This window comes from Elephantulus edwardii, unplaced genomic scaffold (genome assembly GCF_000299155.1).
Source record: "Elephantulus edwardii isolate Elephantulus edwardi_28Jun2011 unplaced genomic scaffold, EleEdw1.0 scaffold00062, whole genome shotgun sequence".
In the NCBI taxonomy this organism is placed as follows: domain Eukaryota; kingdom Metazoa; phylum Chordata; class Mammalia; order Macroscelidea; family Macroscelididae; genus Elephantulus; species Elephantulus edwardii.
Window position 1 is genome coordinate 976,294 of NW_006399812.1, and position 25,889 is coordinate 1,002,182.

A 25,889-nucleotide genomic window follows, 5' to 3' on the forward strand; every position below is an offset into this window, starting at 1 on the left:
GTGCTCGTTATGCATTTAACTGCAAATAAAGTTGGATGGGGAATGGGGTATTCAAAGAAGCATCAGGTGATTCGTAACATGCACCAGTAAACCTCTGACACAAAAACAGCCTACTTACTTTCATTATTCAATAGTCCATGAGTTCACACCAATCAAAAATAACTTGGAAATAGTCTCTTAATACTGAAAGTGACCAACTGTCATCTTAACTGGCAGTCAAGCTCTGGGTACACATGAATACACCTGGTTAACCAACCCATGAGATATTGGTTGAATTTTGTCAGAGTTCTGGTTTAGCGTTGCATTATAAAGTGTGGGTTTGTGTGTGTATACATGTGTGTGACTTTTCTAATGAGAAACCTCCAATCACTTTGTCTAGTTCAGGATTATGGAAACTAGACGAAGAAAATGTGTTCTGAAAAGCTGTGTATTTTATACATACAGGCAACTTCTTAAACACCCACCCATACAAACACACTTGCCCGGGGGGGGGGCGGGGAAGATCATTGTTTGATGCAGAGGAAATGTTCACTGTCTTTTGACAAACGCTGTAGCTGAGCATTTCGGGAGCACAGTGTTCGTGTCCAGGAACGCTGAACTGTCCATGGAAAGGAGAGCAGAGTTGGCTCAAAGGCGAGGTCCCTACGATAGGTGTGTGCTGTTCCGCAGCCAGTGCAGGCCCTGCTGGGAGTACTGGACCAGGTGCTCCATGCTGCTGTGCAGGGTGACTGGGCCCATCAGCAGATCCAGGTCGTTGAAGAATTCTAGGGGACAGAGAGAGGCGTTAAAGTGATCTGTTTGCTGATTATGTTCCCTTGAATGACCTGAGCACAATTCCACTCATGGCTTCTATTTCATCAAGTTTTCACCACATGACTTCAGCATCAAACTGCAAAATTGAAACTCAAAGGCAGGGAATTCATCCTGCATGCAAATAAATCACTATATAGGCTGTTTCCAACTTAAATAAGTGGCATTTATTTAACTCGATAACAAGAAAAGACTATTTCCTCAGAGCCCGTTGTTCCAAGTTCAGGAAGCATCCCACCCTACCACACGTGGAGTGTGGCTCTGTCACCCTGTAGAATGAACCCAAGTGGGGACCATCTGTGGGGGTCCCTAAAATGAGTTCTGGGGGGGAAAGTTCCAGGTCCCTGGGGCAAATCAGAGATGGATGCTGAAATCTCTCCACTAGTAGCACTTTCTGGTCTTGGACATTCTCTAGACTTCCTGTCGGGCATGTTTACAATTTCTTAAATGCCAAGAAACTACTATGTTAGGTGCATAGTGGCAGGGCAGGAAACAGAGATGAATAATGCACAAGAAATCTCTTGATCACAGTTTAATGTGCAACAAGAGCATATCCTCACCCGTAGTCATGTGGTCACTAGGCAATCAGTGATGTATCACTGAATAATGCTGCCGGAAAGTAAGTGTGTGGGAGAAGTTTATCCGAAGGTGCTCATACTATAAATGAAGCCCCTCTGGGAAGAGGAGAGAAGTGCCGGAGAAGACGGCTAAGTTCCAGGTGCTATGGCAGAATTCCAGGAGCAAAACAGGGGAGGAAGAACAGGTATGGAGAAAATGGTGCCAACTTGCCCTGGGCATGTGGCCTTGGGCCATCTGACAGTCAGCAGCTGATTGTGCAGTCTGCAGTCCAACTTGCTCAATGTCTCTCCCATTCACCGCAAACATTTTTATACACCCTTGCCTTCCATTTTCTCTACTTGTGAGACTAGTCAACTCCTCTTTGGCATTCTATTGCTGTTTAATTTTCAAAGGCTTACACAATGTCAGCTCTCCTAGTGAACTTCGCCCCGTGGCCTCAGTCCTTGGCATCTGATTGTCTGGGAATACTCTTCAGACTCTGAATGTGCACTGCCTCTATGCTGCATATTATGTACTAACTGGTGGTATCAGTAACTCCACAAATTGCCTTATCAGCACCATAATTCCTCCTCTTACTGTAGACTTCGTGGTTAAATCTTGTAGACTCTCACAGATAGACTGTGGTCATATCTTCAGAGGTATATGATGGGAATATAATTTTCTCTTAATGGACTATAAGTAAGCTCACTCTTTGCTAGTGGGAAACTATAAACTGGAATCATCTTTCTGGAGAAACTGTAACAACATGAACCAGAAGTCTTAAGAGAATTTGTGCTATTTGATTGCAAAATTCAACCTCTACAATAATTTCTTAAGAAAACCATCAGAAATGTGAACAGAAATTTGTATACAGATACTTATTACAATGTTACTAGGATAGCAGAAAAAATTGGAAATAAATGTCCAAAATTAGGAGACTGGTTTGAGAATCCAGGATATTTAAAGATAACGCTGGTGTGTGGAGTATGTTGTTAGGAGTCATTGAGTATGACCGATAGTGACCCTATGAAGAACAGATCTGAACCCTGCCCTATCCTGTGCTATCTTCACACTTCCTGACACATTGGTTTAGGGTCTTCCTCTCCTTTGCAGACCCTCTACCTTTCTGAGCATCATGTCCCTCTCCAAGGGAGAGCATCTTTTGGCAACATAAAGTATGTGAGGCAAAGCACATGAGGGAGCACTCTGGCTGCACTCTCTCTAAGACATATTTGTTTGTTCTTTTGGCAGTTCATGGGATGTTCAGTGCTCTTTTCCAATACCACAGCTCATAGGCATCAATTCTTCTGTCATCCTTATTCATAGTCCAATTCTCAGATGCATAGCAAGTGACTGGAAAGACCATGCCTCTGAATCAAATGCACTGTAGTCCTCAAACTGACAGCATTACTTCTCAATAATTTGAAGAATATCTATTTTTGCTTTACTGACTATGCAAAGGCATTTGACTGTGTGAATCATAACAAGGTATGGCTAACACTGAGAAGAATGGGAACCTCAAAGCACTGAATTGTGCTCATGTGAAACCTATAACTAGACTAGGATCCTGGCTGTTGTGCAAACAAAGCAAGGGGACACTACATAGTTTAAAATTAAGAAGGGAATGTGTCAGGGTTGTATTCTCTCTCCATACCTATTCAATCTGTATTTAACAAGTTATTTGAGAAGCTGGACTCTATGAAGAGAAATGTGGTATCAGGATCAGAGGAAGACTCATCAATAACCTGCAATATGCAGATGACACATACTTGCTTGCTAAAAAGTAAAGAGGACTTGAAGCACTTGTTGCAGAAGATTGAAGAATACAACTTACAAAGGATTCTTACAATTTACAAAAGATTCTTACCACTGGATTCATAGACAACATCATGAGAGATGGAGAAAAGATTCAAACTATCAATAATGTAATCTTATTTGGATCCAGAATTAACACCCTTGGTATCAGCAGTCAGGAAATTAGGAGATGTGTCGCACTGGAAAAGTCTGTAGTTAGGGATCACTGCAAATTATTGAGGAGCAATGACATCACTTTGAGGACTAAGGTATGTAAGCTATACTAATAACCAGAAGGTGGGCAGTTCAATGTGCCAAATGCTCTTGGTAGAAAGAAGGGTAGTCTTCCCATATTAAGATTTGCAGCCTTGAGGAACCTTTCCAAGAAGGGTTGGTATTAGCTGGAATTGACTCATGGCAGTTGTTTACGGTAGTATAATAATACTCAAAAGAGGACTATGCCACAGATGATATTTTTGAACTCGTTAGTAACGTGAGAAAAGTAGCTGATACAAAGTTAAAGGGCGGGAAAAAGGTAAGGATCGAGCTTCCAAATCCTAGCCTCCAAGGAAAGATTTGGTTTCACCCTCTCCAAGATAGACCTATTTGTTTTCTTGGCAGTCTATGGTATGTATGTTCAAGACTCTTCTCTAGCACTCTACACAGTCATAATATATACATTAGTTTATAATCAGTAGAAATAAATATTATTTAAATGAAGTATAAGTCCCTGCTAGATGTAAACTTCTCCTTTCAGTTGTTAACACCTAACACTTCAATAGCTTGTAACATACATACATTCATTCATTCATTCTTTCCAAGCACCAACCATGTTCTAGGCACCATGGTGGTGTTGCTATTGTTGTCTACCATCAATTAGGAGGTGACTCACAGCTGACCTTCTGATGGGTTTTCAGAGGCAGTAAATCACACTGGAGGAGACTTCCCATCTTTTTCAGAGCAGCTGGTGGATTTGAACTATGTAACTTTGGGATGGCAGCATGATTCCTTACTACCAAGCCACCAGAGTTCCCTAGGTACTGTGTTAGGTTTTAGGAATACAACATTAAATAAAATACACCCCAAGTATCCAATGAAAAATGAATGGATTGAGAACTTATGGTACATTCACACAATGGAATACTACACAGCATGCAGGAGCAATGATTTTGTAAATCATTACCTAACTTGGGAGGGACTAGAGAGCATTATGCTGAGTTAATTAACTCAGTCCCACAAGGACAAATATTGTATAGATCCATTATTGTAGAATGAGTATAAGGATCCAAGGGAGAGTGGAAGCAGAGGGATGAGGATGTGCAGGGAGAGGGGAGAATTAATCACGGAGTTGTACAATTTGGTGGGTGAAGGTGTGAGAGATATTGGAAGAATCTGTTCTGGAAAACAGTGTATTCTAATTTTGTAAATATATATAAAGGACATCATTCCACAGTTTAAAAAAATAGTCTCTATCTTTAGAGGTAGGGATTATAGTTCTGGTGGTTTAGTGGTAAGGAGATGAACTGTTAAAAGTTCTGGTTGGTAGTCAAGCACATGTGATTGCACAATCTAGGGACAAATCTTTGCATCTATCCATATACCTGTATTACTTATCTCTGTCTCTCACAGTATGGTTCAGTGAGGCTAGCAACAAGTAAGATACAGAAAGTATTAGATGAGAGGGAGAGATCCGGAGAGGCTTCATATAAGAGGAGACCACACCATTATTTCTCCACATATAAAACCGTGGCCTGATGATGCATACAGGACAGGCTTTCCCCATAAACTGTGGTCTAACCATGCACATGGAATCTGGGGTGCACATACCTCTGTTTTCCTTGGCTAGGTTGTCAGCCATCTCCCAGTAGTCGTAGCTATGGAGGATGCTGTTGGTGATGCTGACGTGATTGGCTGCCATCTGATGGATGCGCTGTGGGATGCTGACAATGGTCGAAGGGGACAGGGTGCTGGCATTGGAGAGGCTGCCCTGAGATCCCACGGAGCTGGTGGGAGAGGGGTTGGGAGACATGGGGGATGGGGTTCCAGTGCTCCTGGAAGGGGCAGCGCAGAAAAACAAGAGTGGAGAGGTTGGCACGAGGCAAAGTGGGGCAGCCCCTCAGCACTGAAGCAAAGCATCACATGACCCAGCATCATGCAGGGCTCTGCTTACTGTGTTTACTTTGGAAAAGGGAACTTACTTTCCACTGGCTCCCCATGGGGATGGGGCTTGGGCAGCTTTAGATGAGTTCTGCAGGAAAATGAAAAGATTGCAATTGAGTACCATCTGCTTAAGGTTAAATGGCCAACAAAAGCATATTGCAGACACTGCAAATAAAAGGCATATTCACAGAAATCGGATCAGGGAAGTTTTAATTCTTAAGCTCTTTGCTATTTCTCTGGAAGTGCTGGGGTCCCCCAGCCAGCTTAACTGAAGGTCTCCCTCTACATTGCTGGAGCTTATATACCAAACTAAGTCATTATTCCAAATTAATGTAATTTTAAAATCTTAGACTGGGTTAAGTCTTCTGAAAGGAAAAAGGAACAGAAATTCTCTTCTCATATATTTTATGTCGGGCATATTTGCATACATCTGATAGATATTTGATGCCTGATAATATGAGACGCTACATTCTATTGTTTTAATTTATGAAGTTTAAAAACAGTTTTAAATGTATTTCTTTAACAGATGTAGTTCCCATGTGCCATCCCTTCTGCATGTCCATGCATGCACACTTGACAACTCTTAGGGACCCTATGCACAACAGATCTGAACCCTGGCCTATCCTGTGCCATTCTCATTATCTCTGATGGACTTGAGTCCATTGTTACAGTCACCATGCCAATCCATTTTGTTAACTTTTCCTTCTTCTCTTTTGCTGACCACCTTTCCGAACATGATGTCTTTCTCTAAGGACTGGCCTTTCCTAACAACATGTCCAAAGTATGTGAGATAAAGCTTCACAATTTTTGCTTCCAAGGAGTCCATTCATCACACTTTCTCCAAGACATGTCTATATGCCTTTTCGACAGTCTGTGGGGTATTCAGTACTCTTCTCCAACATCACAACTCAAAGGCTTTGAATCTTCTGTCATCCTTAGTCACTGTCCAACTTTCAAATGTGTCCCAATTGACTGAAAAGGCCATGGCTTGGATCAGGTATGTCTTAGTCTTTAATCTGACATTATTGCTCTTCAGTAATCTGGAGAGGTCCTCGATAGCGGATTTTCCCAATGTGATATGTTTTGGGTTTTTTGTTACTTTCTTAACTGCTGGTACCAAGGGTGCTGATTGTGGATCCAAGGTAAGATGATAGGATATTAAAAAAAATTTTAATCAGATTTGGGAGCATTTTCATCAGGTAGTTTACAGAAATTTTGCCTTTCCCATTGAAAGTTGCTGAAGTTCTTTGAAAGTCTGATCAATTTTTTTCTTAGACAAAAATGTAAAGGACCATTAGGAAAAAAACCAATAAAACAAAACAAAACAAAAAACTCAACAACAACAAAAAATTCTAGTCTTTCTGAAGAGACCATAGCTGACATCCAAGCAGATATATGCACACCCATGTTTATTGCAGCTTTGTTCACAATAGCAAGGAGTTGGAAACAACCTAAGTGCCCATCAACAAACGAATGGCTAGAGAAGCTGTGGTATATTCACACAATGGAATACTATGCTGCATTAAAAAACAAGGAACTCATGCAATATTATTCAAAATGGTTGACTCTGGAGAACATTATGCTGAGTGAAATATCCCAGTCACAAAAGGACAAATATTACATGATGCCACTGTTGTAGAATGGGACTGTCCTTGGGGCTGGGGAGAGACTGAGTAAGATGGGTTCAATAATGTGTACTGCACTGAAACAGAGGAGGGAGAGAACCGTTTAAAAGAGAGATGTAACTGGGTATTTCTGTCATCACAGGAGACTAGAGCGAGGGCTGCATGGTGGAGGGGACCTGGGGGACGGTTTGTAAAACAATGAAAGAATCTTTTCTTTTACTTTTCCATAATTTTTGGACTCATGTACTTATAACTTGTTAGTCAAATTTGTGTCTTCTAGGTTGCAACACCCCCATGATACATCTTCAAGGATATGTACATGTACAGCCAAGCACAATCAATAAGAGTGCATCTGAATTCCAAAATCAATCTCCATAATAGTCTATGTGTTTCCTACTGCCAAAGGGGCCCTTTAGAGTAGTGAGAGAAGATCTTCACCCTGAAACCCACAGCGTCCCTTTTCAGCAGGAAGTAGCTAAGAGAATACGCCGTCCCCTTTTCCTTATGACTCAGGGTGAAGTCTCTCTCAGGGAGGAGTGATAGGGAATGGCAAAGGATACACTGACAAAGAAGATTGATCAGAACTGGCTTTGACAAGCACTGTGGCATTTGGACAAGAACAAACTGGGAGGAGGGTAGAGAGAATAGTGCAACAATGAATGAGTGGAAGCCCAAAATCTCTGTAAATGTTTATGAAAATTAATAAAATATAATTATAGAAAAAAAAATTCTAGTCTTTGTGATACTGACATGAATTTTGAGATTAAAAAACTGGCCTGAGCCTGGTTTCCCAGAGCCTATGTGTTTCTTTGGATTTCATTGTATGAAGTGATAACCACTTTTTAAGTTAATGGAGTTGTTATTTAAAATGGTAAGAAATGGATTGTCAGAACTCAGTGGCATCTTAGTAACTGTAATATGTATGTAAACAGAGGACAGAATTATGAACCATGACAGCTTTTACCTATTTCATGGAATGAAACGGTTTTTGCCGAGAGAATGAAAATTAGGAAAACCACCTAAGGGCTAAGCCATTCTTTCCTTTTCCTGGTGGAACATTACTGACACTCTTCTTATTATGACACCGACACCCTCATCAGCTTTGCTTCCATTTCTTCATAATGTGGTTCTAAGATTGTGATCTCTCTAATGGATGTCTTCACAGAAAAACACTATAAACAGAGAGGGGAGGGGTTTTGTGGTTCTAGAGAAGGATGATTAAAGGAGAGGAAGTCTTCAGGTTTCTTCTACCAGGTAGCCCCATTACTATTACAAAACATGTGTGCTAACAACATTCATATTTCAGAGCAAACTCTACTGAGAGAATATAGTTTTAATAACCAAATGGTTCTCATACTGGAAGGTTTTACAGTCTCTGAGCTTTTAGTAGCATTTAAATAGCCTTCACTTAAGGATAACTGGCAATAACCTCTTGGAGAAGCCGCTCTGGATATTTAAGTTGTGTTTACTACCTATGTATTTGAAGCAAATCTTAGCTATCTTAAAAGCTCTACTGTGAATTTCAAGTTTTCATGGACTCTAGATTTTGTGGAGCCACTGAGGCTAGATGAACCCCTGAAACTACTGACCTGAGCTAATACTTACACTCCAAAGAAAAAATACTACCCAAAGTCTTCTTTGAACCAAACAATGTTGTTGTTAGGTGTTCCTGATTTGGTTTCAACTCACAATGACACTATGTACAAGAACAGAAAACACTGCCTGATCTTGAGTCATCTTTAAAACTACTACTATACTTGATTGGAAGCAGGAGTGGTATCCACTTCTTAAAGAACATGCCTCCGGAAGGAAACTCTATGAACTATGATAAATGTCAATAGTTGAAGAGGGGCTTCAGGCCTTTTGCTCATAGGGTTGCTGTGAGTAGTGCTCCACTCAACGGCAATCAACAAAACAATAATACTTGAGGGAGTTCTGGTGGTAAGGAGCTGTGCTGCAATCCTGAAGGCACGTGGTTTGAGGCCACCAGCTGCTTTTCAAGAGAGGGCCAGGCAATCTCCTCTCATGTGATATACTGCCTCTGAAAACCTGCTGGAGAGTCAGCTACGATGTTATGTACTATGGTACAGAACAACAACTACATTTGAGTCCGTTGTTGCAGTTACTGTGTCAATCCACTTCCTTTTTCACCTTCTACTTTACAAAGTATGATGTCCTTCTCCAGGGACTGGCTCCTCCTGTTTAAGTATGTGAGCTGAAGATACCTCATCATCTTCACTGTTAAGCAGCATTTGGCTGCACTCTTTCCAACATGAGTTGTTTATTTTTCTGGAAGTCTCTGGTATATTCAGTTTGCCAACACCAAACAATAATTTACTTTAATTAGTAAAGAATATCTGCTTTTAGTACTGTTCTTTTAAGGAATTATTTATATGGGATAGCATTGTCAGTTCAAAACATTAGATAGAAGGTTGAGGGGTCAGTTAATTTATGTGTATGAGGGAGGAACAGTTTGGAAAAGGTGATCAAGAAAGGTTGTAGAATTTGAAGAATGCAATTAGTGTCACTGAATTGTAAATGTAGAAATTGTGGAATTGGTATATGCTGCGTGTATTTTCAACAGCCATACTTTTTGTTTTTAAAGATAATAGACGGAAAAAGATTCTATTTTTCTAGCACATGGCTCATATAATTTAACCTGCTTCTCTATTCAACATTTTTCTTGACTATAATAACTCACTTTTGTATTAGCTCTTAGATTGGGAATTTCAGAAAACTTTGAATCCTGACCACAGGAGTTCAAGGTACAGACTCTGGGTAAGTGACAGCTATTTTGTTCCTTTAAATAACATTTTGCTGTGTTTCTGGTCAAAGTCTAAACAGCAATCCAGCATCCTATTTGACAATCACTATGCAAATTGTTTAGTGTGTTGCATTCAACACAGTGTATCAATATTCTCTTTGTGTCCTGACTGTTGCATTTCCAGTACTCTAGTTTTCCTGACTCTTAACACCTATCTTTCTTTCTTTTATAATGGCATGTGAGACCTTTGACCTTTTTGTTTCATACTAATTGATGGTTTTATAAAAGGACAGTGATCTTGTGGGTTGTTGTTGCTATGTGCTATCCAGTAGGGACTGACCCATAGCTGACCCTCGAATGTTTTTTTTTCCCCATTTACAAACACTTCTTTATTGCAGACATTTAGGCACAGGTACATGGAAGAAGCTGTATTGCAGGTTTTATACAGGGTGGTTTAAGAGGCAGCAAGCATCTACCTCTCCCCAACCCCTACCTCCCAAATACAAAGCAGCCTGGAAACCAGTCCTAATGAAACCTCCTGAGTTTGCAATCTTCTCAGAGATCCCTCCAGCCTGTAGCCAGGCAATCTGTGGGGTCTGAGGCAGGCTTTGTCCTCTATCCACAGTTAGAGGGTGGTGGGGGTGGTGTTTACAGGTCAGGCTTAGCTGGGGTACTCTCACCAAACCTAACACTAGCTGGGGCAGCAGCCCACATCCTGAGGTTAGTCACCATTGAACACCAAGTTTACATTACCCAGGGGTCTCAAGGCTGAGGCACTAGATTGAGCAAGACCTCTACTCTCAAAACCAAGGTGCAGAGAAAGTCCCAACAGCTTGAAGGCTGTCAAAGTATGTGCAGCAAGGGAGGGAACAGAAAAGGAGCCCAGAAAACATCTTGCAGAGGTTTGAGGGATGGCAACTCTGGGGCATACAACCCTTCTTCCACAGTTCCAAATCTAGACTCCAACTCAATTGGACCTAGTTCTATTGGAGTCTGGTTATTCTCACCATCCATCCACTTTTGAGGCAATGACACAAAGTAGTGACACAGAATCTGAGTTGCCCTCTGCTTCGCTTAGGGCTTGTGGGGCACTGAGGATATGATTCTGACCCTTTGGGGGGTTAGAGTGTGAAAAGAGTCCCCCCCTTTATTCCACAAACCTCTGCTTATCTTTGATCTTAATGAGACCCAGCCCAGAGGACCCATGCCTGAGGGGGTTTTTGTCAAGGTCTCTCCAGCTTCAAGGGATTTCAGGGAATACCTCCTTGCTTTAAAACCTAGCTGTCATACCAGAAATATTCTTCCTGTTACTAGGACCCTAAACCTACCTACTGCAGAGGTCAGCAAGTGTCAGAACAGACCCGTGTCCTCCCCTATCCACAGTTCACATCTCCAAAGTGGGAGCGGAACACACGCCCTCTAGGCCTTCTGAGAAGCTAGCTTCTGTAGTTTCACCTAGCAAGAACAGTTATTGCTGAATTCAAGCAGAACAGAGACATGGGGTAGGGTAGTTCTTGATGCCCGCCAAACTATTAAACTAATTAAAACAATTTAAACTGTTAAGAAAATTTTCGTGGTTTTATTGTATAATGAGGCATTGAAACATCTGAACAAATCAATATCTGGGTGGTGAGGCAGCTGCTTTCTCCTTCACTTCTTTGGGTTACTAGAGCAACTTGTCAGTAGATTAAAAAGAAAGAAAAGAAGACAACCTTTTTGCATTACTTAAGTCTTTCCAAGGCATGCGCTGGTACAACACAAACTTCTCCTGTCAGATGCAACTAGTCTAGTGTCCAAACATCACGTACTGTGTTAACACCTCAGTGGCAGCAGCGCACCACACCCACTCCCACCTTGGCCTTGCTTGTTTGTGTATGATATTTGGAGCATCTGGAGGAGTGTGAATAGTATCGGGAAAAAGAGGGAGGAGGAAACAGCATTAATGCCTGGCTGGGATGAGGTCAGCCGAAGTTGTGCAGAGAAAGCCTGAACATATCATTGGTGCAAACCCAAGCATCATTGATATTCTTTAACAGGAACATCTGGTGAAAGTCCATGATGGGGTCTTCATCGGCCTTGAGCTGGCCCACAACCATGCGGAGGATACAGCTATCTGGCGTGGGCTGATGGTCCTGCGACATGAAGCTGTGCTGGATTTTCTGGAATGGAAGGCTAGACAATTTCTCCACAATGGCAGCTTTCCCCTGGAACTGTTGTCCTTCCCACGTAAGGCATGACGTCTCAATGTAAATTGCGCCTAGTTGGACTCTGTCATTATCAAATAACTGGTAGTAATGTTGAATGAAGCTGGATCCAATCTGTTCCCAAATTGGCTTGTCTCCCATTATGGAGTGTCGCCCAGCCTCCGTGAGACCCGAGGGGCTGGCATGATGGCGGCGGCGGCAGCGGCAACCCAGTGCGGTCTCTCGAATGGGTTTTTAAAGACTGCAAACTGCACAGGAGGAAACTGCCAGTTTTTTCCTGCAGAGCAACTGCCATATTCCAGTGATCTGCCTTTGGGTTGGAAGTGCAACTCCTTACCCCTAGAGTACTAGAGCTCTGTTATCTTATGGGGAATAGCCTTTATTTTGTTTGCCACTGCTGTTTCTCAAGTCTAGTTCTTTTCATTATGACCCACAATGGCCATTATGATGAATTTTGCATGTCAGTTTGGCTAGGCTAAGGAGTTCAGTGGTTTGTTTAAAGGCTAGTTATGGTGAAATAATTTACTTTGTTGGTGTGATTAGGATTTACAATCTGTTGACTCTTAGTAAAGGATCACCTTCCATAATATGATTTCCCTTGATCCAATCAATTAGCAAAACTGAAAGTTTCTGAGTAGAGAAGGAATTCTGCATCAAGACTATTAAACAGGCATCTTGCTGGTATTTTCTGTCCATCTGACCTACAGATTATGGTAGCTTTTCAGCTCCCACAATTACAAGAGCCAATTCCTTAAAATCTCTCTGCATACACAACCCATTGGTTCTGTTTCACTAAAGAACCCTTGCTTATACAGGGAATGATGGGCTAAGAATTCTTGGCTTAGCATCTGGTTACTTGACATGCTCAAGTAGGAGGAAAGCAGCATTCTAGACATAGTTCAAGAAATTTTCAAAATGGCTTGATCATCACAGATCAGTCACTGCTGTTCAGTTAGGACTGACTCCTAGCTGAGCCTCCAGTTGGTTTCCAAAGCTGTAAATTGCACAGCAGGAGACAGCCCATCTTCTCTCTGAAGGAGCCACTCATTGGTGAATTCAAACCATGAGAGGCAAGGTCTTTGGGTTAGCAGCATAACTCCCGAAGCACTAGGCCACCACAGTTCCCTATCTTTGATTAATGGAAGTTGAAGACAAAGGGATTTAGGATGATAAATGTGTATCTACCAAAGGGTTGGGAGAGGCAGTTGTTGTTGTGTACTGTCAGGTCAAGACAGAGGCAGTAAATCGCACGGAAGGAGACTGCCCATTCTTCTCCTGTGGAGCAAGGGGTGGGTTCAGTGTGCCTTTGGGATTGCCCAGAGTGGGAACTGATTTGATGACAACAACAACAAAATTAACCATTAAATTAGCTCTTGGTATTGCTAGCATAGTCCCTGGGATAAAGATGGGCAATATTCTCCAGTAAAGATTTACAGCCTCAGAAAATCCAGTGAGGGCCATTATAAGCTGGAACTGACTCTATGACAATAAGTTTTGAGCTGATTTGTTGATAGGTGCTACCAGGATGTTTCCAACTCCTAGTAACTCTATGTACAAGAGAATAAAATATCACCTGGTCCTGGGCATCCTCACAGTCCTTGTTATGTCTCAGCCCATTGCTGTAGCTACTGTATCAGTACACGTTCTTGAAGGTCTCCCTCTTTATTCTCTTCTACTTTGTCAAGCATCGTGGCCTTCTCCAGGGCCCTCTTGCTAAGTAGCATGTTCATGAAATTTCACCATCTGTGCTTCGAGAACACATTCTGACTATACTTCCTTCAAGATAGGTCTGTTCATTCTCCTGGAAATCCATGAATATTTACTGAATATTCCTCACCAGGCTGATGCTCCTTGGAGGCAAGGATTCTGAAGCTTCGTCTGACATACTTTGAACACTGGTCCTTGGAGAGGGACGTCAGGTTTGGGAGAGTGGAGGGACAGCGCAGGAGAGGAAGACCCTCGATGAGATGGATTGATTCAGTGACTGCGGTAATGGGAGTAGGTGTGTCAGAGACAGTAAGATTGGCACAGGATAGAGCAGGGTTTAAGGCTTTTGTACATAGGATCACTATAACAACATAAATGCTTCCCCAACACCATAATTCAAAGCATTATTATAAATCTTCTTTATTTATTATCCAGCTTTTGCATGTGTATGAGACAACTGAAAATATCATGCATTATGTTGGATGCACCACGTAGTGCTCTGTTGAGTTGGAACCGATCCATAGCTGACCCTGCAGCAGGTTTTCAGAGGCAGTTAATTGCAAAAAGAGACTGGCCATCCTTCTCCCATGGATCTGCTGGTGGATTTGAACCATGCTCCTTCAGTATTGCAGTGCAGCTTCTTGTCACTAGGTCACCAGGGTTCCTGGGGTGCACCATAGTCATCTAAAATGTGGCTTGTGCAGTCTTCTCATTATAACACACCATTTGATTTCATGATTGCGGCTTCCACTGACACTGACTGTGAAATCCTTGATAACTTAAATCTGTTCTCCAGTTATGATGTCATTGCTTATTAGTACAGTTGGTTGTTAGGTTGAAGTGCAATCTATAGTGAGGGCTGGAGTCATTGGTCTTCATCAGTAAAGTAAAAAACCTTTTACTACCAACAAACAAGGCTTTATTATTTGCATATTGGTTTATTAGTTAGACTTCTTTCAATCCTTTTCTTCCTATAGTCACATAGCACAGTTTCTAGAATTATAAACTCAGCATATACCTTGATGCATATTCTTTCCTGATTTTAAACCACAAAGTATCTCTTGGTTCTGCTGTATTGACTGTCTCCTGGTCTGTGCACAAATTACAAATAAACAAAATTAAGCATCTTGGAATTGTCATTCTTTACAACATTATCTGTAATATGTTACTGTCTATAAACTAGAATGCCTTTGCATAATCAATTTAGTTATGTGCCAACAAGTTGCTTGCGACTCATAGCAATCTTATGTATAACAGCTCTGAACCCTGATCTATCCTGAGCATAATCAATACAACACAAATAACCATGTTTCTGGAACCCTCTGCTTTTAGCCAATATCCTTCTGATGTTAGCAATGACATCCTCATTCTACGTCATCTTCAAAATCCAACCTAAATTTCTGTCAGTTTTCTGTTGCTCTATTGCAGTTAATTGTTTTGAGCTATTTTTAGCAAAACTGTATTTGCATGTGATGATAATACTATTGTTCCATAACTGTTAATTCTGTGGATTATTTTTCTTTGAAATGTCAGATATGTCAGCTGGCCAGATTTCTTAGCACAGATGAGTAAATGCTTCCAGTGTTAACATATTTTTGAAATATTCTATTCAATTCTTTAATCATAATTTCTTCCTTTCACTTTAAATACTGTATATCCAAAGTCAATTTTGTAAGTCTTTTCTGACATCCATTTTTTGGTCTTCCTTTTATTTTGTGTCTTTTTAATGACTTTTTGCTTTCTTTAGCTGTGATGTGATGTCATACCCAAACTTATCTAGTCTTCTGTTCTCAGTGTGGACTGGTACAAATCTCTTGAGATGATCTCTAATCAACAACATACTCAAGTTCATACTTTGGCTCTCATATGGAGAGTAGTTAAGAAGTAGCTCTAAGTAACTATTTTTACGAGGATGAAGACTTTATGTTAAGTAAAAAAAAAAAGAAGAAAGCAAAATAAACCCATCACCCAAACTCAAATTAAAATAACAACAAACAACAACAAAACCCAACAAACCACCAAATCCTAGTTTATTAGCACACTGGAATGAATAACAGAATCGAAATTCTATGAAGGCCTTCACAACACTTGGGCAACAAGGGAAGGTGATAAATTAGCTGGGCTTTATGTGCCTTAAATTCCACGGGTATGCCTTATATGAAGTTAGTCTAGGTTCTAGGAGTGTTCTGTATTAGCCTCTACCAGACACTTCAAAATGCAGGGAGACCTCTGAGAACAAGGAACAATGCTGCTCAGCAGTCAGACAGTACCTTGAAATAGTCGATAAGTGCTTTTGAATATTTTACAGCATGGTCCCTTTTGAGTCGAAACATCCGCCAGTACAAAAGAGCCAAGCATCGGTAACTGTAGCAGAAAAAGAGAAATGGGCTGTGAAAACCATGAGTGTAACCCACAAACATGATCTGTAAAAATCTTGTGGTTTCAAGGCCTTCAGATTTTTACAGTTATTAATGTCTCGTATGCACACACACACGTGCACACACACACACACACTCCTCTCAGAACATATGTTTGCGTCTATCTAACCTTCTTTTTCCCATAAACAGACCTGCCACTAAATGATTTTCTAGCTTTAGCTGCATAGTTTCTTTGTTGGACAGCAGGGCTGGTCGTTTTCTTCTTCCACCATTAGAGGACAGTGTCTCTCCACCAGTGAAGTGAGGAGGCACCAGCTCCCAGAATTTACTGCCTGAGGTGAGCGAGGCGAGGTGAGCTGCAGAGCAGAGCTGCCTTCCACCCGTTCACCAGTGACGCCTGAGGATCATGCTGGGCAGGGTCAGCGTTGCTGGAAGGGCAGCCCTTACTTCCTTACATCGGCTTTCATTCCCTTTCCTTTTAAATTACTTTACTGGATAATAATTAGTGGAAACAAAGCACTGGGTATTAATGAGGTTTATGAATAATAAACATTCCACTGTGAAAACAGTAATGAGATTATTTTATATATTTCATATGACATTGTTGTCGTTGTTTGTCTGTTCTGTTAAGTCAGAACTGACTCATAATTGACCTGCCAAATGGTTTTCAGAAGCTGTGCTGCAATCTTGAAGGCACATGGTTTGAGTCCACCAGCTGCTCAGTGGGAGATGGATGGGCAATCTCCTCCTGTGTGATTAACTGCCTCAGAAAACCCACTAGAGGGTCAGCTATGGGTAAATTCCGACTCAGCTGTAAACAGCAACAACAAATCACACATGAGGAGACTGCCCATCTTCTTCCTGTAGAACAGCTGGCGGATTTGAACTGTTGCCTTTGGGCTGGCAGCACAGCCTCTTACCACTAGGCTACCAGAGCTGACACTAACTATTATTAATTATCATGTATTTACTAATCCCACTATGAAGCTTAAGAAAAGCTGGAAAAGAGCACTGAAAGCTTTGCTGAGACTCAGTCTTTCTTTTCTTGATGTTTTTAATCCATATTCTAGATTTTTACTAACTCAGGTGTAGTGTTGACAAGTTAAAATAGAAACACAACACAAATAACAAAACCACCATTTAATAGTCTGTTCTTAGCATACCAAACCCAGATGCAACGATCTTCAACTACTAGAGACCTTCCTTTTGACACAGACGTGTGTGCTACATCCATCTATCTTTCTATCTCTCTCTCTCTGTCTATCAAGACTTGATTCTCTCATTTGCAGATCAGGTTCTGGAACAGAACCTTTGTCTGTGGTTACTGATGGTTGTGATCAAAAATGTGAAACTTGTTTTCAAGAGGAACTGGTAGAGATGGCTTGTCTTTGTAATTTTTAGAGAGCAGGTTCAGGAGCTTTGAGAAGATGCAGTGGGAAAAAGTATTATAATTGTATAATCATTATCACTGTAATAACTGTAAATCTTAAAAAAGAAATCTACTACACATTGATTTACATTTTGAAAAGAAATTATTTTATTACCAAAGCATAATGACTAGGACTTTGATTTAATGTGTTGAAAACCTAAACACATCATTTTGATTCAGTCATGCTAACACTACATTCAAAATAAGAGATGGATGATTTTGATTGCATCTAAAATGTTAAACACAAGAGAACATATATTTGTTACCATCAGCATTCAAATTCCCCAAATATAGACCTACCTGTTTTGAACTCACATGTGCACACAGACACACATGTGGAGAAAGAAAGGGGGAAGAAAAGATCCTTGTGTAACCAACTTGTCAATTTTCAATCACTATTAAATCAAATAACCTAATACGGCAGCCAGGTCTGAGCTCGCCACCGTTGCCAATGGAAATGCATTTGGGTTTGTATGTTAGAAGATAAGTAGGGCAACAGTATACATTTCAGCATCCAACTTGTCACTGAAGACGCACAGGGCTGCGGATACGATTTGAAGCTGCTAGGACACACTCACCACAATGCAGCCAGCTGTTTGTCTTCTGGTGTGGCATTGGGACCTGAGTGGGTTTTCAGTCTCATAGCGTACCTACAAAAACAAACAACCAAAAACAATAAGGAGAAAGGAAAACAAAGGAAATATAACAGCATGGTCTTATTAACAATAGGTTTTTATCAAGATGGTTCTCTCCACTTAACTGCATACTGATATGCTGGTAATTCTTACTTGATCCGCTGCTCCAGACACCCAAGCAAAGCATTTCCATTACTATGATGACTTTAGAGACCATCTGGTGACTTCTGTTCTTTGATAGCATGAGTTCAAATACTACAGATGGTCTGGAGTGCCATAAATTCAAGAATTATCTATAAAAATGCTACATATCTGTGTTTTAAAGTTTTGAATTATGATTGAATAACTGAGACTGACAGAATAAAGGTAGACTTCCGGCCTTCCAGAGTTAGGTTCAGGAACACTTTTCATCCCTTGCATTCCAAAGAACATTTGGATTAATTTTTTTTTCTTTGTTAAGGGATTCTTAATCTTCCCACAGCAACAGGGTCCTGGGAATGTTTTGAATATGTACAAGTAATTACTTCTAATGGCATTTGTTATGAGAAACTAGTAGCTTTTATGGACTGCACTTAATTTATTTTTCGGAACTAAGGAGGCTTCAAGGTGACCTGTCTTTCCTTTCAGTAACATACTAGGTCACAGTACAGAGAGTTGAGGAACACTGTCAAATTTATTTATGAGTTGTGAGATCTCAGAAAAATGCATTTACTCAGCATTTATATTACAAAGCTGTCGGTAGGTTGATGGGTAAAATTCCTGTCATGGTTCATTAGGAAGAAATTAAGCATGAGTCTTTCCAGGTCTCTATCGTGGTGGCCCAGTCAGTTAGAAGTGCCACCAACTCAAAGGCAGGAAATTCAAGTCCACCAACTGCTCTGTGGGAGAAAGCTGAAAGGCCCCTTCCTTTGTGATTTACAGCTTCTGCAAACCTGCTAGAGGGTCAGCTATGAGCCAATTCTGACATGATGGTACATAACAACAAATAATTTGCTAATATTTTGATTACACTAACTTGAACTGGGATTTTTTTAAAAAGCAGCAATTCAGAGGTGGAATGAGTTAAAAATTACTTCCTAGGAGGAGGAAAAAAGCAGGTGCCTTGTTTTGTTCAGAGAGCAAAGAAGGCAGAGAATGTGAAAGGTCTTTCAAAATCCTACGTGTCCATATTTTGCGCCAACTTTGATTACTACTGGCTGATGGTGCAGGTTTACATTCTCAATATTCTTTGAACTTACATATACTCCTCCTTTTCCCTTCCTGACCCCGCCCTGAGTTCCAGCAAGAAAACACAGTCCTCACCTGATGAGTTCTACCGTTTCTGAGTACATTGTGTAAGGAGATTTGGATTCCATTGGGCCTTGCTCCATGGCGTTCCCACACTCAATGAATGACAAGGCTGCCTCAGCATAGTTCAAAGCCTTTCCGAACTTCTCCACCTGCTCAACAGAGTCAACACAATGTCTCCTTTAATAGGGCATTTTTTAAAAAAAAATATTTTAAAAAGCTATTTTCATGTAGGTTATATACTTTGAGAAACCCAACCTTTCGTTCCAAAGTCCTATTTATGGAATAAAAGAGGCAAAAATTGGGATACTTCCTTTTCAAGGTCTCTAGTCCCTCACAAAATGCTACTGGCTTTGGATTAGTGATGGCATGATTACACACAGAATTGTACCAAATTTATACGCAGGCAAATCTTGTCCTATTATACTTTGAACATACTGCATTCTTTTTTAAATTAATTGAAGGTTTGTGTCAACCCTTTGTCAACCAAACCTATTGATGACATCTTTCCAACAACTTGTCTTCATTGTCTGTTACATTTTGGTAATTCTCACAATATTTAAAACTATTTCATGATACTATTTTATTATTAACAGGCTATAGTCCTGGGAGCATAACTTTATGATTATTATTAATTTTAATGAAAGTTTACAGAGACTTTGGATTTGCATTCATTCATTGTCGCACTTTTCTCCCTGCCCAACCTCCCCCCACCAGTTTGCTCTTCTCTTTGAAAAGAAAAATTCTTTCATTGTTATATAATCCCTCTCCCCAAGTCCACTCCACTATGCAGCCTTCATTCTGGACTCCTGTCAGAGCATAATTTTTATATGCACTGGGAAATAACAACAACAACAATAAAATGTATTTTGTTGATGACGTTTGGAACTGAACCTACAATATTCATGAGATATGTTTGTGAAAAATTCCAATCAGAATCACTTCAAACTTCAATAAGTTTCCACTATCAACTTCCATCCTTCTCATCTCTAATGGTTTACATATGTGACGCTCCTCCTGCCATGCTATGCTAAATCTGCACACAAACTGATAGCTCTGACTGAACCTAAGAATTTTCATACTTTCTTGTGTACCTCAACTTTGATGGTTCAAGACTTTGATAACTTTTATGTTACTATTTTTTTCTATTTCTCTGTTTTGCTATGGAGAATATATACAATGAAACATATGCAAATGCCAGAATTTGTACACGTACAATTCAGTAACATATTCTTGAGATGTGTAACCATTCTCATCCTCTTCCTACTGGCTGCTCTCCCTTTATTCACATAAACTCACTTCCCCACCTAAGGGTTCTCTCTACTCTAGATCAAGATGCTGCTGTCAATTTGATCTCAGACAGATATTAAGAGCATCTCTTAAATCAATTATGGCATTTCCATCTCGACATTTTGCTCTTAGCACATGTGTTTGGCTATTTCGCTGACGGCTATTGTTATTGTTAGGTGCCATCAAATCAGTTACAACTCACAGTGACTCTAAGAACAGAATATATGAACACTAGGGTTGGAGGGACAGCGCAAGAGGGGAAGACCCTCTAGGGGGTGGATTGATTCTGTGACTGGGGTAATCGGGATGGGTGTGCCAGAGGCAGTGTGACTGGCACAGGATAGAGCAGGGTTTAGGGCTGTTGTACATAGGGTCGCTATGAGTTGTAAGCGACTCAATGGCACATAACAACAACAACAACCCTAACCTGTGTCACCCCCATAATTTCTGAAATGCCTGAGTCCATGGTTAGTTCCGTCACGGTGTCAATCCACTTTGCTGGGAGCCTCCCTCTTTTTTTCTTGACCTTCCACATTTCCTAGCATGATGTCTTTTTCCAGAGACCCTTCTACCAAGATGAAATCACTGATAACTTCAATCTTTTCTTCATCTATCATGATGTTGCCTATTGATCCCATGGGTGAGGATTTTTGCTTTTTTTATGTTTAGATGCAATCCATATTGAAGTCTGTAGTCTTTGATCTTTTGCAGCAAGTGCCTTAGGTTCTACTCGCTTTCAGCAAGCACGGTTGTATCATCTATATAATGCAGGTTGCTGATGAGTCTTCCTCCAGTCCTGATGCTACATTCTTCTTCATATAGTCTAGCTTCTCAAATGATTTGCAAATATGGAGAAAAGATACAACCTTGATGCACACCTTTTTTGATTTGAATCCATGCAATGACACCTTGTTCTGTTTGGACAATACCTTATTGGTCTATGTATAGGTTTTGCATGACACAATGAAGTATTATGGGATTCCCATTCTTCTCAGTGTTATCCACTTCCTAAACAACATGCCTCTGGAAACTCTATGAATTTTGTTAAATGTCGATAGTTGTAAAGGGGCTTCAGGCCTTTTGTTCATAGGATTGCTATGAGTCATTCTTAACTCAAAGGCAATCAACAACAACAACAACAACAACTACTCAGTGTTGTAATTTGTTATGATCTACACAGTCAAATGCCATTGCACATTCAATAAACACATATAAACATCTTCTTTCTAGTATTTTCTGCTTTCAGGCAGGATTCATCTGTTATCAGCAATGATATGCCTTGCGCCACGCCCTCTTCTGAATCTTGCTTCAATTTCTGGCAGTTCCCTATCAATGTATTGTTCTAGGAATTTTAGAATAATCTTCAGCATGATTTTCCTTATTTGTAATATCAATGATGTTGTTCAATAATGTCTACATTCTGTTTATCACCTGTTTCAGGTATGGGGACAAATACTGGTCTCCTCTAGTCAGCTGGCTACACAGACTGGTGAGCAAGCTCAGAGCTGCATCTGTTTGCTGAAACATGTCAATCAGTATTCCATCAGTTCCTGGGCCCTTATTTTTGCCAACACTTTCAGTGAAGGTTAAAATTTGCTACTTCTTGAAATTTGCTACTTTTGTGTGATCAAATATTTTTCTTTTTGGTACAGTGACTGTGTTGATGGCATGGACCACAATTGAAGGTGAACAATGAGAAGGGGATACCAGGAGAGGAGAGAAAACTCAAGATATCAGTTTTGCCAAAATGGGATATCAAATTGAAAATGAGTAATAAATGTTGTTGGGTGGGGTTATCTGTAGCTGTCTAAACTTATGTTAAAATATTTTCACATGAGCAAGGATAATAGACAATCATTTTTGTATTTTCATGTAATCTGGTTCCATACATTGCTACTCTTTTTAGATAATGATATATACCGCAATTTTGGATTGCACCGTCTCTCCAATTTTCAAATGACTCATTCATCAATCAAAAGTGACATACTCTAACTATTACTCCAAGCCTTGTCATTAAAAGCCAAAACCCAAAATCTTCATAGTAATGATACCTTAAAACAGACACGTAGAGCAAAACTCTTGCCCGATTAGTGTATTAAATTTAAAGTGCTCATAAACTCAACAATGTTATACAGTTAATAGGTGACAGTGCTTTCACATTAAAGAAGCCATTTAATTCAAGCATTACTTTCTAAAGTACTCCTGTGCGATGTGTACTTGACACACAAAAGCTTCTTCCAGGAACATATGAAACACGGAGAAAGAAAATTTGTACCCACAAGATAATCCAAAGTGCAAGGCTGCCTGTGATGAAATAAAAAAGGGAAGTCAATGCAAATGACATAGTAGGAAAAGAGTAAGTGATGTGGACCATGAGGAGGCTGAGGAGGCCTGAGGGCAAAGACTTGAATATGCTGTCCAATGTCTAGGCTGGGTTTGGGAGGAAGATGAAGATGTGAATGTGCAAGAGTCCTTTTGGGCCTATGAGTCTATGAAGCTCTACAAGCTCAATGGATCATTTGCTTCAATGCCAACGTGTGTTCAAGGAATTGGTAGAGGAATAGCCTGGCTACAACAGAATGCATTCTTCTAGATGAATAATTGATAAAAGGGAAGGGTTGGATTACATGGCAGTGAAGGAATATTCCTCTAACTGCAGATGAGAGATTCAGGAAGTACATTAATTCAGCCTTAAATTCCATGATCTTCTCCAATAATGATCAGAAACTCTCCAGTAGACTGTAACACTGTGAGGATGAACAGAACTGTACTTCCTGGTCTCTTTCTGTATTCTCTGACACATGCATCACATACCAGGTGCCATCAAGACAGCTCATGAGGACTCCATGTGATTCAGGGTAGAACTGCAATCCCTAAGATTTTAGTGGTCAGTATTACTGAAATCAGATCACCAGATCTCTAATCTTTAGGACAGGAGCTGAGTATGCTAACCACTTATAGCCCCCGGATTTGTATTCTGTATACTCAGTGGCTACTCTCTTCTTCCTAGTGGACCTAAACAGTAATATTTATATAAAACAAATGCCTTAACAGCAAGATCAGTAAAACTTGGAGAGGTTTAAAACTGTTAAGGTCTAAGCATCTTCCTAACTGGAACAAGGTCATTGGAAACGCCGAATTCATCTCCACCCTCTTGATCTAAGTCATGACTGCCTGATGAGCTCAGAACTGGGATTATTCAGTTGGAAGGAGTCCTTTTGGAAGAGATCTCGAGATGAAAGAACTATACGATCTCTTTCAGGAAAACAAAGCCAGAAGTTTTCTGTCTCGTGCCTGAAAGCTTCAAGTATTCCAAATCAGATTATTCAAGTAAGCAAAGGTATTCTTTGAACATCAGGGTTGGGGTAAGAATGAGAAAAACTGGAAAATTTATGTATACTGCACTGAAACGAATGAAGGAGAGAACAGTTTAGAAGCAATATATTATAGGGTATTATAATTACCATAAGAGTCCGGAATGAAGGTTGCAGAGTGGAGTATACTTGGGGTGGGTGTGGGGTGTGTGCGGGGGGACTGTATACCAATGGAGGACTTTTACTTTTCAAAGAGAAGAACGAACTGGGAATTGGGGGTGGTGGGCAGGGAGAAAAGTGCAACAATGAATGAATGGAAATCCAAAAATGTCTGTAAATATTCATGAAAATGAATAATAATAATAAAAGAAAACATTTGATCATGTGCAGTGTAATAGTTTCTAAGGCTATACAGTTTTGGATGAAATATTTATTTTGGCAGATACATATGAAAAGCACTAAAGGATTTCTGGACAGGGATTTGACCCCTAGGACCGAGCCAAGGACTGGCCACAGTAATAAGAGGGGAAAATACAAATCTAGATTTATTTACGCATTTTTTAAGGAATAAGTCACTCACTGACTCCACTGGCTCTAGTTAAAATCCTACAATAAAATGGAAACATTCATTTATTAAGGGCTTCCTCCTAGTTAGACATTATTGGTTGAAGTAATAATTTACTGGGCTATGAGAACTTGATTATATAAACATTCCTCTATTTAGCAGATCCAGCCATCCTTGTAATAGATTTTATAATTACCCTGGCTATATTGCCCCAATGATGAAGCTGCAGCACAAACATAATTTGGAAGAACATATCTGGGGGGAAAAAAAGGTTTTACCATTGCATCTGCTTTATGCTTCATCCGTTTAGCTTCTTGCATAAAATAATCTGCACTGCGTGGCCTGCAAGAAGAAAATGGTATTAAATGTCATCATTGCTTAAGTGCAAGATATTTGAAAATATTCTTTCCTTTTGCTCAAATATGAATCATAATTTTAAAACTCTGCTTAATATGCAACTGAGCAATTTTTTTTGCATTTCCAAATTGCTGCCTCTATGTAAAATAACTTGGCTATTTTTCTCCTAAATTATCAATTTGAAACATGCCAAACACATGCAAATGGTCTACATTTACAGCAACTTGAACATGGTCCCTAGTGTCTAACTTGTGAATCAATCAGTTTTATTGCATGGTTAAAGAAAGCCAGTATAAAAATAGCTTATTTCAACAATATTTACATAAACAACCCCTTTTTAGTGTAAAGACTGGAAGTATACTTCACAATAACTGCACGGATATGGGTGAGGGTATTTATGTGCTTGTAGGAAAATACATGTCATTTGTATGCAGAAGTGGCACCTAAAGTTGTATATATATACACGTATATTTATTGTAAGGTCTCCCACTGAAAAATGAAGAGGAGTAATGCTCTATGATTACATCCCAGTTGTAATGTAGTTAATTGTAAAACGATGTCTACCTTGTAACAATGCAAACATTGCTTGTATTCTCTAGAGTTCTGATTAGGTAGCTGGTGAATATTAACAGTAGACAGGAGCATTATTAAAGCAATAACCCTGACCAGCACCAGCTCTTCAGAGTGATAAAGGTAATTCATCTGGAGACCAATTCGATGTGTGTAATGACCCATCATGTACACTAAGCCAATTATCAGACATTACCTTTAAATGCTTAGTCTGATTTAAAAAAAAAAATCTACGTATTTTATGTGCTATCAGCAAAAACTCTTTTTGTTATATTGTTTCTGGTAAGCAATACATTTGACTTACTCATGAATATCAACATGCCAGGATACAGCTGATACGTGAGAGCACCTTAAATGGATGTGATGATGTGGATTTCACTGCTGTAGAGTCTGTTCTGACTTACAGGGACTCTCCATCAGGTTTCTGAGGCTGCAAATCTTT

General features: G+C 40.0%; 1 protein-coding gene and 1 pseudogene across 1 annotated transcript in view; both read right to left on the bottom strand.

Annotated features, from left to right (window-relative positions):
• Window positions 1-518: 518 nt before the first annotated feature.
• The window catches only part of AFF3 (AF4/FMR2 family, member 3), a 618,084-nt gene continuing 592,713 nt past the window's right edge, over window positions 519-25,889 (bottom strand). The window contains exons 17-23 of the mRNA XM_006887856.1: window positions 24,799-24,862; window positions 19,367-19,503; window positions 18,008-18,079; window positions 15,893-15,986; window positions 5,361-5,410; window positions 4,990-5,213; window positions 519-764 (exon numbers count right to left, since the gene is read on the bottom strand). Coding sequence (XP_006887918.1) covers window positions 643-764; window positions 4,990-5,213; window positions 5,361-5,410; window positions 15,893-15,986; window positions 18,008-18,079; window positions 19,367-19,503; window positions 24,799-24,862 — 763 coding nt within the window. The 3' untranslated portion in view covers window positions 519-642. The remainder of the gene's footprint in view (window positions 765-4,989; window positions 5,214-5,360; window positions 5,411-15,892; window positions 15,987-18,007; window positions 18,080-19,366; window positions 19,504-24,798; window positions 24,863-25,889) is intronic.
• On the bottom strand, window positions 11,673-12,056 carry LOC102857532 (annotated as a pseudogene).